At 45.4% G+C, this 12995-nt stretch overlaps 1 protein-coding gene across 2 annotated transcripts in view; it reads right to left on the bottom strand.

Moving 5' to 3' along the window:
* The window catches only part of SLC24A3 (solute carrier family 24 member 3), a 111530-nt gene that overhangs the window by 10113 nt on the left and 88422 nt on the right, over positions 1–12995 (bottom strand). For both annotated transcript variants that reach the window (XM_036380519.2, XM_036380520.2), the window contains exons 12-16: positions 12569–12845; positions 11042–11208; positions 10085–10199; positions 9117–9229; positions 878–943 (exon numbers count right to left, since the gene is read on the bottom strand). In XM_036380519.2, the coding sequence (XP_036236412.1) occupies positions 878–943; positions 9117–9229; positions 10085–10199; positions 11042–11208; positions 12569–12845 (738 nt within the window). The remainder of the gene's footprint in view (positions 1–877; positions 944–9116; positions 9230–10084; positions 10200–11041; positions 11209–12568; positions 12846–12995) is intronic.

Genomic DNA, 12995 nt, shown 5'->3' with positions numbered 1-12995 from the left:
GTGGTAAATCCCCTCCTCAGCTACAGGAGCCAAAAGAGGGCTGTCCCCTTACTGATGACAATTAGTTGGAAGCAATCACAAACTGCACCAAGTGAGCTGAAAACCACAGCTCAAGTAAATCAGAGCAACAGTCACAAAAGCCACCCTGACTTGCATCACCTCACCTTAGGTTTCTACAATGAATTTAATTTTGGCAAGAACAATCCCATTTCATTAAATCAGAAACGGATTTAAAGGCTGGGTTCCTTTATTTTTTTTTAACTGAAAATGCTTCACATGCTCCTCTGCATCTCAATCTAGAGCCACACAGTCCAAGACTGCTTGACTTAGCAGAGTTTGCTCCCACCAAAGATTAACACCTTGTGTATGTGGGAATTGTGTTGGTGTGCATTGCCCCTCCCATCTCAAGATTTGAAGATGTCACATCATTCCTCTTCTATCATTTCTGGGAAAGGTCAGGGAACACCAAGTACTGATTTCAACAGAAACACTGTCAGGCACTTTTTTCTGGACTGTGCTGTGATTCAGAAGGATCCTAGAGAGGGCCAAGAAACCTGCTCAGCATTTTGTCTGCTTGTCTCACAGGACAGTGGATCTCATCATGCATCAAAGGATCTGCTTCAGCTCTAGCACAGAAATTCCTAATGGCTCCTCCCATGGAAAACACACAGGCAAGAGTGTCAACCCGTGGGAGTGACAGCTCCTGCAAAGAGCCAAATCAAGGCCTTGGGAAGCTTTTCAAGCAGGGAGCACCCCTACCCCATAACAACAGACTTTGCAACCACCATTTCAGCTGGAGGTGAGAAAGGAGCAGGTGAAGAAAATGTCTATAAAAATCCCTCTTTTGGAAAAGAAGAACAAAAGACTATATACATACTGTGACAAAAACTGATGCCAGCAGCAGACCAACAGAATATATAAGTCCTCTGCTGTTTAACCGAATCTGTAAAAGAAGGAAGTTTATCAAACCATCTCACAATTTCAAACAATATTCCTCTCTGCTCATATTTCCACAATCCTAAACTGCTGAGCTGCTAAACAGTGGCTTGCAAGCTGTAAATGCCAAGTCAGACCATTACATGGCAGATAACTTTGTCTTCTCCCTATTTTGCCAAAGAAGGAGTGTTATTAGAGGAGCATCCTTAGGACCTGACAACATTTCACAGTGTTCCATGTGAGCTTTGCTATCCCTTGTACTATTATATCATGACATTTTCTAACTCCTGTAGAGTCCTGTAAGAACAAACAGGGGAAAGGAAATTTTGCATTCAGTCACCAGTTAAGGCTTCACAGTAGGAGAAAATAAACAAGGACACACACAAGCACCTGATTTCTTCCCCACTCTCACCTTATTTCTTCTCTAATCTTACTCCTCTTGGTGAAGGGAACAAGTCAGTAATCTCAAAACCAGAGCCTCAGGTGCTGAAAAATTGTCAGTATCAATGCATCATGGCACACTAGCATAGGCTGGACATGATTTAGCACTGAGGCAGATCGGACAAGGAGAAACCTTCCTGCCTGCAGGGCTGTGTAGCAGGCACATCACAGGCTCTGGTGCAAGCTGTCTTCATGGCAGAGCCCCAGTTACAGTCACTGTCCATGAGAAGAACTGAGATGCAGGTGCATGAAGCTGGGAAGCCATTAAACTGCCACTTTTAGAGGCTTTGAGCCTAACCTAATGAAGTCACCTGCATCTTTAAGGCCCAAATACTTTTTAAAAAGTGATTTTTGTGAGACACAAACCTAATGTTATAAAGGAAGGCTACAGGGAGTAAAGCCATCTCTCCAATCCTGCTCCTCAGCTAGAATCACACTTCTCTTTGGCTTCCCATCCTTCTCTTGGGGAACTTAATTATCCTTTTGGCATTTTTAAATGACCTCAAACAGCACCATCAGGGCAGCACTCAGTGGAGTCTCTCAAGGCACTTCTCCAGGAGCTACTGTGTGGAGGGGACATCCTTCTAGGAAGGGTTGGCTTCTCAGTGCTCCCATCCTTCCGGTTAGATTATAAAGAATCCAAATTGCAAGTGAAGTGGGTATTGCTAATGTGTCAAGCAGCACTACAAATTTCAAGATTGCAGGAATACAGATACACTTGTATCATTGTGCACCAGAGCCAGGAAATCCTTTTCACCCCACTATTGCTCCTAAATCCAGAATAATGATTTAGGTTCCCTCCCCAGGGACCACTGGGGGAAAGGCAGAAAGGATGATCAGTCCACACACCCAGGATCTTCTAAGCCAATCCATGCTGCCTGAGCTGTGCTGTTCCCTGTACACATCCTAAAACACCAGCTCACACAAATGGCACCCTTCCCTTCCCTACTGATTGCTGACACCATAAAAAAGGCTACAACCATGATGATCACTTTGTCTGAAAGGTAATGGAGGATTTCTTTAGGATGAATGTGCTGTAAGGGACAGCAAGACCATTACATTCTTATGGCCATTACATCTTATATACAATATTCTCATCAGACTGCTCAAAGAAATGGAGGATTTGGATTACTTCAGGGCATGAAGACTGATTTTGGGACTGTCTGCCTAACTGAAGATGAAAAATGTCATGATCCCACTGCTAATGTAAACTTCAGAGATGGACCAGCCCTCTTGGCTTCAGTCATTCCTGTGCATCCACTCCTCCTCTCTTGCTTTCCACCCATCAGAATGGCCCACATGTAACAGTTAACCTGCATTTCCATTATTATACAGTTCAAAAAGGCCCTACACTGACTCTGTGTACTGAAACTAAAATACACATTTAAAGCTGCCTTCCCTGCTATATCCCAAATGAACAGCAGCTGGCTAAGAAAGAGATAATATTTACAATAAATTCCTGTCTGGATTTTGGTCAGGAATTTTATTTGACTAGTGCAAATATTTTTTAAAACTGTCAGTGTAAAATGTATCAATTGGAAAGGGATCTACAGAAAAAGGAAGCAAATGAAGAAGATGGAATTATTTTATCGTGGAAAATGTCTGAATTTAACCTAAAGTGCAAAAATTTAACCTTAATGCTGCTTCTCAGTTACAACTTCATGCTCCATAAAACCAGCAGAGCATTCCAAAGGCCTCTGTGTCTAATTTGCTGAGGACAGTGCTTCAAAAAAAGAGATGTTTGGTGCTGCTTTCTTCAGACTATCTGCAAGGCTCTTCCTTGGAGGTCATTTAGGGGAATAAAAGATGCCATTAGGGATAATTCAAAAGCAGAAAATGTATGCTAATTATTTACAGCAGCTTTACCAATGTAAGAGCCACACACACCATGCTGTTCCTGTGTGGGCCAAGCAGATGTGGCAGCCCCTTCTGCAGTGTGAGCACCACTTGTTCCAGCTGTCCTTCTGTTATTTCCTATTTGCTTCTCAATTGTTTTATAGCCCTTTTCACAATATGGTTTCTGTCCTTTTCTACCTGCTCCATGGCAGAGAGGGGCCACGCATACATCACCTCCTGAGCCTCAGTAGAAGCATCTGGAATTCTTCACACCTTTCCCAGTACTTTGAGCTCACCAGGAATATTTTTTTTTACTCAAACAGTTGCACTTTTTCTTCCAGAAATTCCAGCTGTAATGTGTATCTAGTTCAGCCAAATGAGCTTCCTGACAAACCCTTTCTTTTCCTGAATTTGACTTTGGACTACCCGCTGCTGTTTCACAAATTTCCCATGAGTCTACAGCTCTGGAAATACAGATTTAACTGATTCCACTCCTATGGTAATCACCAGCCTACCCCATTTCTTATCATGACTTTTAACTAAGAGCACAGAAGCCCAGAAGATTCTGAAATTTGAAACAGAAGCTTAAGAAAAATGTGTCCCTGATCTGTCAAATTAGAGCAGAAATAGTCAAGCAGCCCTCTCATGAGACGAGTGGCATTTCCTGCAAGAGGCAACAGAATACATTTCCTTGGGATATGTGAAAATGTGCAAGCTCAGGGAAAACAAGGACAGCAAAACATTCAAAACTCACAGTAAGGGAGGAGATAATTTCAGGTTTTGGCAAAGACTGGAAAATGAGTCTCAGCTGGAGTCCTTTTAATTGTATAAGGAAAAGTCCAGTCCCCTGTTCATTTAAGAATAGGAAGTGCCTCTTCCCCAGGAGAGAACAGGCTGCAGAAGAAGCACTCCCTCATGCTGCAAGGAGGAAAAATTAGTATTCCCAAACTCCCCTTTGAGAACTGGCTTGTGTGTAGGGGCTGAAGCAAGGCAGAAGAATGCTGTTCTGGCTGATCATGCACAGAAGGTTTGCACATTCACAGCCTCCTCTGTCAGAGTTTGAGGGGGGGGGCCACCTCCCTGCTGCTTGTGCAGCAAATGCAAAGAGGCTGCCACCAGCTCCAGCCATTCCCATGCTGCTGTGGTAACCAAGGCTGAAGCCAAACAGCAGAGGAAAAACAATGGATATAAAAGTTATTCTATTCTTAAGTTCTTTGCTGGCAGCTGCTTAAGGGAAAAAAAGGAGCCATTGCCAAAACCTACACTGGTTTTGCTTCAGGGCCTTAATATGACAGAAATTACCCCAGTAAGGAATTTCAGAAGGGCTATGCTTTGTTTCCAGTCCCTCAGCTGAAAAAGCTGCAGGTCTTCTGTATGTCTGGGTATCCTTCTCCTTCAGTGTCTCTCCCTGGCAATGGAAATACAGTCTAAATCCAGCATTCCTGAGGTCTTGCCATGAGACAGCAGTCTAAGCAAACTGGAACTTCAAACATTGATGCATTGCTGCATGTTTAAATGGAATTTCCTTCTCAAACCTGTTTTTAGACCTCTAAGAAAGTGTTCCTGTTTTGCTCCATATCACAAAATTCATTTTGCAGAGGGTACACACCTGGAATGTGCTGCACATGACCACTCACATTATCATGCAGGAGGTGCAGGAGCTATAGCTGGAGAGAACTCCTGTAATGATAGGAGGATTGGCAGGGACAATATTGCTCTACTACAGCATAATCATCTCAATAATCTCTCTGCCACAAAGCCAGGGAGCCAGCTTTGTCCCAACAAACAGTGCCTTGGAATTTAACCAGTGAAAATCAACTGGTCAGCAAGGAGCAGAGCAGTGTGGCTTCCCATCTCCATCTGTGCTTTGCAAGCATTTGCTTCCCTCTGGATCCTCTGATGCCTAAATATGATGGGATTATTTCTGCTGTCTCAAGCTGCTTGTTTGGGTAGAAACAGTATCAGGTCTCTCAGACTGTCAAACTTTGCTGAAACTGCCTGAAGTTATCAGGCAAAGGAGCACATTGGACTGACACGATTATACTCCCAAATGCTGACGTGATCAAATCGACCTGGCTCTTTATCCTTAGGCTAAAATTCCTGTTCTCTGAAATACTGCTGGATGATGTCTGGTTTACATGCAAAACAAAATATTCCAGAGGAAAGCAACTGGATAGAAAATAAGGAGGAAAAATCCTTCCACTCTGCATATGCCAGGTGCACTGGGGAAGGATGCTTACTGGACTACAGAGCCAGCAACGTGTCCAGGACTCAATGCTGGAAGAGAGGAGAGAGTGAATATGTCAAAGGACTCTCAAGGTCCAGAGGGATGCTGCTTTTGCTCCAAAAGCCCTGCTGGCCTGCCAGATTAGCTGTGTACACAACAGAAGGGGAGAGCTGCTGCAAGAGGATGGCCAAGTGAGCAGTGGAGGTGGAAGCTCCAGTGGGAAGCAGAGGAAGGCAGAGTTAGTATCTGGACATTAATGAGGGTTCAGAAACAAGGACCCTTGAAATAATAAACATATGGTTGGGTTAAAGACTGGGCAATGTAAAAACAGAAGGGATCTGATGTGGAAAGTTTAATCCTGAACAGATCTGCCTTTTCATGGAAAAAGGGTTGGTGGCTTGGTCCAAGCCAGGAATTCTGGAACTGACACTTGAGCTGAAGGCAGAGGGTGAGGCACTTGCAGTGTAACCACATCCTAGGGGAAGATGTTTCATTTAAAGCAGGAACACAGAAGGAAAACCTCCTTCTCTAGACAGATGCTTCCAAGATGCAGCTTGAGAATCGTAAGATGGTTTTCCTCTCCCTTCTTGTAATAAGGAAGGCAGAATAAAATAAACACTAAGCTGAAGCATAAACTGAAAACAGGGCTGGGGAAGCAGCAGTCAGAAGAGAGGCACTCAATCAAAATGTGATTTAGACACAGGACGTGTCTCCAGGGATTCACAGCTTATTTCCAGTTCTGGAATTCACCTACTGTGACTCCAGCAAGCCCATTTGTCTCTCTGACAGGTCCCCCTCCTGCTCTTTTCCTGACTCATTCTGTTAGATCACAAAGCTGCCTTTTCCCCACTCAGACACTATCCCATGGAGTAAGCTTGTTTAAACAAAAAGTCAATTCCACATGAAGCCACTTACCAAGAGGAGATACTACAGAGACACATTTGGGTCCTGCCAAACACCAAAGGAGCAGTACTAAACCCTGTACAATTAGCCCAGAAATCACCTAGCACTTCTGACTCCCAGTGATATTCAGTGGACAACCAGGCTGGCCTGAGCCCACGAGCCCCAGTGCAGTTAGCAGGGCCTGCTCATGCAAGCAGCCCAAGGCTCAGCCTGACAGACCTCAGGAGCTGGAGCTCCACATCTGCTGCCCCCTCTTACCTGGGTGCCAGGGATGATGGCCACACTCCTGGAATAACAACCAGCATCTTGGAGCTCTAGGCACTGTCACCAAGGTACACCTGACCCAGCTAATGCCAGCCTTTGCTAGCAAGGTAGTAATACTTCAAAAATTAATTACTAATAACAGGGTGAGGAAGGGGGGCTTGCTTTGTTTTAAAGTCCAATTACCCAAGAATTTGGAGAGAAATCGAGGAACAGCAAGTGAAAACTGAGGAAACTCTCTTTTGCTAATTGTGGGGCAGTTTCCAAGACTGCCTTTTCTAACCATGTGATCACACTGTACAATGGACATTTTGGGTATGCAAAACAGTAGTGATACTGTTATGCCTCCATGAAAGCTGGCTGCTTCTGTTCAGCCTCTTCTTTTCATCCTTTTTCACAAAAATATAGATGAGCTACAGATAAATTGCTCATTAAAGAAGGGGATTTTATTCCTACAGCACTGCTTCCTCGTGGCACTCCTATATCCAAGAAGAGGGAAGATGTGAGGAACTAAAGGCTGGTCAGCCTGACCTTGATCCCTGGGAAGATGACAGAGCACATGATCATGGGAACCACTTCTAAATACACAAAGGACAGACATGCTAATTTATGGAGGGGAAATCCCTCTGACCCTGCCTGACAGCCTTGTAGGATGAGGGGGGACTTGCTGGGTGAGGGGAGAGCAACAGACATTGTTTATGTTGACTTTAGCAGGGCTTCTGGCATTCTCTCCAACATCCTCAGAGACAAACAGAGGAAGAACAGTCTAGAAAAGTGGCCAGTGGAATGGCCTGATAAGCAGCCAAAGCACTGTGCTTCAAGGCCAGCTGGGGGTCAGTCACTAGGGCCTTACCCCAGGGGTCAGGACTGCTTGGTGCCTTTTTTAATGAACTGGATGATGGGGAGAGAGATTTTAGTGCCTTTTTTAATGAACTGGGTGATGAGGAGAGAGCAGACTCAGCAAGTTCACAGTCCATATGAAACCAAGGAAGGTGGCTCGTGCTCTGGAGGACTGTGCTGCCATACAGAGGGAGCTGGACAGGCTGGAAAAATGTGCAGGCAGCAAACTCACAAAGGGAAATGAAAAGCCCTGCACTTGGGAAGGAATAACTCCACAGATCAGCTGGAAAGCAGCTTGGCCAAGAAAGACCTGTTGATCCTGGTGGACACCAAGTTGAAGTCAACAATGCACCCCTCTGCCATGGAGCATCAACAGCATCCTGGGCTACATCAGGAGAAGAGTTGCCAGTAGGGAGAGGAAGATGATCCTTCTCTGCTCACATTGGTCCAGCTCTGGGCTCCTCAATACAAGGAAGATATGGACTTGGAGCAAGTCCAGTGAAGGACCACAAGGAAGATTTAAGGGATGGCAGCATCTGACATACAGAGAGGCTCAAAGAGCTGTGACTGTTCAGCCTAGAGAAGAGAAGATTCAGATTCAGGGGGATCTTAGACATGTGCATGAATACCTGGTGGGAGAACACAGAGAAGGTGCAGCCAGACTCTCCTGAGTGATATCCATTGAAAGGACAAGAGGAACCACACTATTTTAAATGCAGAGATATATGAATGCTTTTGACTGTTGAGAGTGGTTAAAAATCAAACAGACTGCTGACAGTGGCTGTGCAGACTCCATCCTTGGAGGTACTCAACACCCAACAGGACAAAGTCCTAAGCATTCTGCCCTAGCTGGCCCAGCTTTGAGCAGAGGGCGGGGGACTGGACAATCTCCAGAGCTACTTGTCAAGCTCAGCAGTTCTGTCATTCTCCTGCCTTTTAACTTTGCATTCACTCAGTGACTGTAATCAAGAGTCTTCTCTCTGCCCTACCCTGCTGTCTGTGGGGTCCAGGTAACAGCAACAGCCAGAGTGACTTCCCTCTAGAACTCTGTGGCATCTCCTGCTTTTACTTCTCAGAAGGAACCTTGCAGCAGCTCTGGGGCAGAGGTTGGCTCTTATCCTTTACTTCCCAAGTGATAAAAGTTCATTGGTGTTTGGTAGTTTTGTCTTAAACAGGAAAGCTCTGCAGAGTTTCCTGCTGACGGACACGCTCTGAAACACGCAATTATTTAACAGCTTCCTTCACATTGCAGTGTGTTAACGGTTTAGTAATGCCAGAATTTTTCTTAGCAGAAGCCCTGCAGATCTCATCTACATTTTATATTTCACCTGTGTGTTTATCCCCTCTGCCTTATTAAAAACAGAGTAATTCTTACTTGGAATACATTCAAGAGTATGAAAATCCAGTCCACTCTAGTAAAGCCAGCTTACTCCAGCACAGACTTCTGTCTTCCAGGAAGAAATGGAAGTACTTGTCCTCAAAAGGATGGGAGATGTCCAGTGACAATTAATTTCTACTTCTCCCATATCATAACAGAGAAAATGACTTTTTTTTTTCAAATAAAATCCATAGAATTTTGGACTTTTTATTTTCCTAGAGAGATCTGGCTTATTAAAAATGAATAAATAAGTAATAAATAAGTAACAATGATGTGAACAAATGCAGGACTTACATAAGATCCATAATTCACTGCTAGGGTCTGCAAAGCCCATGGAAGGCCTAGGCCAATTAAAATATCAAAAACATTGCTTCCGATGGAGTTGGACACGGCCATATCCCCCATACCTGCAGGAATGGAAACCACAAACACTCAGACATGTCTCAAAAAAGTCCTGCAGCTTTAATCTGAAGTAATCCAGGCAATTTCCCCCGAGTAAGGCCAAGATTTGTGGAAGATGCCCCTCACTCCCTCCCTTCCCTTTGCCCCCCATCACACAAGGCCAGCAGGCTTAAAGGGGCTTAATCCAGCTTCGAGGATCATGTGAGAATTCCCCTCTACTAATCCTCTGCTGCTGAGGGGACCTGCTGTGCTGGCTGTGACCTGCCAGTCCTCTGGTGCCATGCTCAGGGGGACTTTTGACCCTTTACTGTGACCATGACACATGAGCTTCTGCACTGGATTAACTGCAAAAGGTCTTTGAGTCATCTCTTCAGCAGCTGCTTATTTCAGTGACAAGCCACTGGTTTTGCTCCCCAGAGCAGTACTGGCTTCTTGCTTTTCCTCTCTTTACACACCTGCTGCAAGGGCTACAAATATGGGGGAGCTGCTTTCCTTAAAAACAGCAGTATCTTCCAGTCCTTATGACTGTGAAGAAAAGCTGGAAGGTGACCTGAAAGATTCTTATGCCATTAAATAGTTCTATACCACTGATACTCAAATTAAGAAAATTACTGTGGTTATTGATGAAGGCTTGAAGCTGACAATACTGCCAGAACTTGCTCCACACTTCTGTTGAGAACCTGTTAACTGCTTTGCGATAGCAGCACAATTTATTTCCTTCTTCGTTCTTGTTTTAAATTCCAGGCTTGTGGAAAGAGCTCTGTATATTCTCCTGCTGAGGAAACATCTGTGCTACCTGAGGAGGAGCAGAATGTCAGGACACAGCTCCACAGCAGGATGCCACCCCTGCAATGACCCACCTTGCCTGGCCACGATCAGGCTGGCCATGCAGTCTGGCACGCTGGTTCCTGCTGCCAGGAAAGTGATGCCCATGATCACGTCTGGAATTCCCAGTGTGTACCCAATGATTGTCACCTAAGGAGAGCACGAAAGAAACTGTCAAGCTGTTTACAAGAATTAAGAGCTGACACCAACTTGGCCCAAATCTGCAAGATGCTGAGACAGAGAGTATCTCTCAGTGCAAACTCACACTTCCTTTAAACCAAGGCAGTTACAGGCTTTGTTGGTATATTCATCAACTGGCAGGGCATGGCACTCGCCTGCTGTGTACCCTCTCAGGTTAGCTGTTCCATACATTTCCTCCACAGTTTTCCTGATACTAATCTGGAAAAGAGACTGTATGGTGGCTCACTACCCTGGGTAGCTGTCTCCTGATCTTGGATGAAGTTTGTAAACATTATTATATACAAATACTAGCTTGGATGAGGTTTGTAAACATTGTTGTACACAAATACCAGCTAAGCAGACACAAAACCACCCTATGGCTCTAGGTTCTGCAGGAATTTGACTGAATGTCATGCTATTGTTCATGCTAAGTTCAAAGTGTTATCATTCACAACTCCATGTCTCTTGAGCTTGCTTGCTCCAAGAGAATGAAAAGTTGTTGTGGCCACATTGTCACTCAGCACCCCTCACACTACCCTGCAGGACTAGGAGATGTTCCACTGTGCAGCTGTAATTGTTGCCCAAGGTAAAGAATCTGGATGAAATGCCAGCTCTAAATCAAAGGCCATGGCTACTGGCCCCTAATTTTCTTCTCTGAGTGTGGACAGGTCCAAAAGAAATAGAAGCAAACCTAGGGTCCCTCACCTGAAAATTCAGGTGTGCAGAACTTCCTATGCATTTCTCTAGACTGCCAAACCCCCTCCTGCTGCTGCTTCTCTCAAGCAGTGGTTTCTGGGTTAGTTGGTACGTACCATCCACACCATCATGTAAGAAAAAGCTGCAATCCACAGGGTAGAAGAAGCAAAGGTGACCATGAACCATTTTTCCAAGTGGGGTTTGTTGCAGTTGGGCACTGTGAAGTACAGGACAAAACTCAAGGGCCATGTGAAGACCCACTTCAACACTTCTATCTTGCCAGCTGCCAAACAACAAAACAAAGGGAAACAATCACATTTCAGAATGTTATTATTTTGTTAGCATGTGCAAACAAGATGCCAGGGACACCTCAGCCTGTTATGCCAACATGCCATTCCTTGTTCAGAAGATAATGATGTGATGGCAGACAGGAGGGCAGAGACAGGCACAGGGGTATGAAGGGACTCCCTCAGAGTTTAAGTAATGGGTCAGATCACATGTGCACCCTAGTCAAGTTCTTACAAACCCACATAAAATGCAAGTCCAAGAAAGAGATCTGATTCACCTTCAATCACCTAATGGGAGGGTACAGAAAAGATGGAGGCAGGCCCTTCACAAGGGAATTACAAAATTCCTTGCACAAGGGAATTACAAAAGCCAATGGACTCAACTTCCAATAAGGGAAATTCAGAATGGATAGTACATTGAGTTGTGAATTTTCTCTTTTTTTCCTACTGGGGTGGGGGGAGGCAGCAGTTGGTCAAACACTGGAACAGGTACCCAAAAGTCTGTGGGATGTCCATCCTTGTAGATAATAAAACTCAAGTGGACACAGGCTTGGAGGAGGACCTGCTCTGAGCAGGGGGTGGAACCAGAGATCTCCAGAGGTCCAGCCTTTCACATACTATGAAAGTCCATAGGACATCTAAACTTTAAGGCTCAGGTCTTTTCCTCACTCAAACTACAGAAATGCTGTTTGAGTGAGACCTGAACAGGAGTTCCCAAAATTGTATCTAGACTGTGAAGGGCAGAACCACTCCCTACAGTATTCCAGCTCATCTGCAACACAGCAAATCCTTCCAGCTATGACAACTGTGACTCAAAGGCAGGACAGGGATACATTATGAGCACCCCAGGACCAGAGCCCTGATGTGGTAAGAAGCACTAGGCTAAAAGGAGATCTCCATCCTGCAGGTGCAGTGCTCAGCAGCCTGAGGCACACGTGGGTCCTCACTCTGACCTTCACTCAGGCTCCTTGCCAGCAGCCCAGCCACCCTCAGCTTCCTCCACAGTGAGCAGAGATCCATCTCTCCAGGGGGTGAGCCATGTTCTGGGGGCAGAACCCACCCTGTGGAGATTGCTGTGTCTCCCCTGTAACTGCAACAGCAGCTGGTAATTATTCCAATAAGCAGCACAGGGCCAATGCAGGAGCTGCAGCAGAGGTGTGCCCAACCCCAGGAGTCTGCACCCTGAGAGGTTCCTGCTGCTTCCCAGTCCCCCATCTCTTTTACATGTGGCCATGAGCCTCACTGCCGAGTGAAAGCTGATGGAAGCCCTCAGAGACGCTTCCACCTCTACATCCACCCGCAATGCTTTCCACCATATCCAAACAAACACCACACAAACGCGGGAGAGCTTCTTACTGGGGAGGTCAAAAGGCGTGTAGGGCCCTTCATGGTCGTCATCATCATCATCATCATCATCCTCCTCCTCCTCGTCGTTCTCGTTGTTCTCGTTGTCCTCGTTCTCGTTCTCGTTGCGGGCCTCGGCCGCGTCCTCGTCGCGCCGCGTGCCGTTCACGCCACGCTCAGCAGAGTTGCTGGGGCCTGTTCCATTCTCCACCACGTGCTTGATGGGGATTTTGATGGCTACCTCTGACTCCCCGTTGGTGTAAGTCCTGCTGTTGATCAGCCTCTGTCTCTGTAAAGAAAGGCAGCCTTGCTGAAAAGTAAGACTTTTTTAAATTTGAGCGTTTTTTTAAGCAAAAAGTAAGGAACAGAGAAAGAGAGGTGTGCAGAAGTCTTTAAAAATTGATCTTTAAAAGGAAAAGAATAATTTTCAACAAGTACA

This window comes from Molothrus ater, chromosome 3 (assembly GCF_012460135.2).
Source record: "Molothrus ater isolate BHLD 08-10-18 breed brown headed cowbird chromosome 3, BPBGC_Mater_1.1, whole genome shotgun sequence".
NCBI lineage: Eukaryota > Metazoa > Chordata > Aves > Passeriformes > Icteridae > Molothrus > Molothrus ater.
Note: the sequence above shows the minus strand (reverse complement) of the source record. Positions and strands in the feature narration are given on the sequence as shown.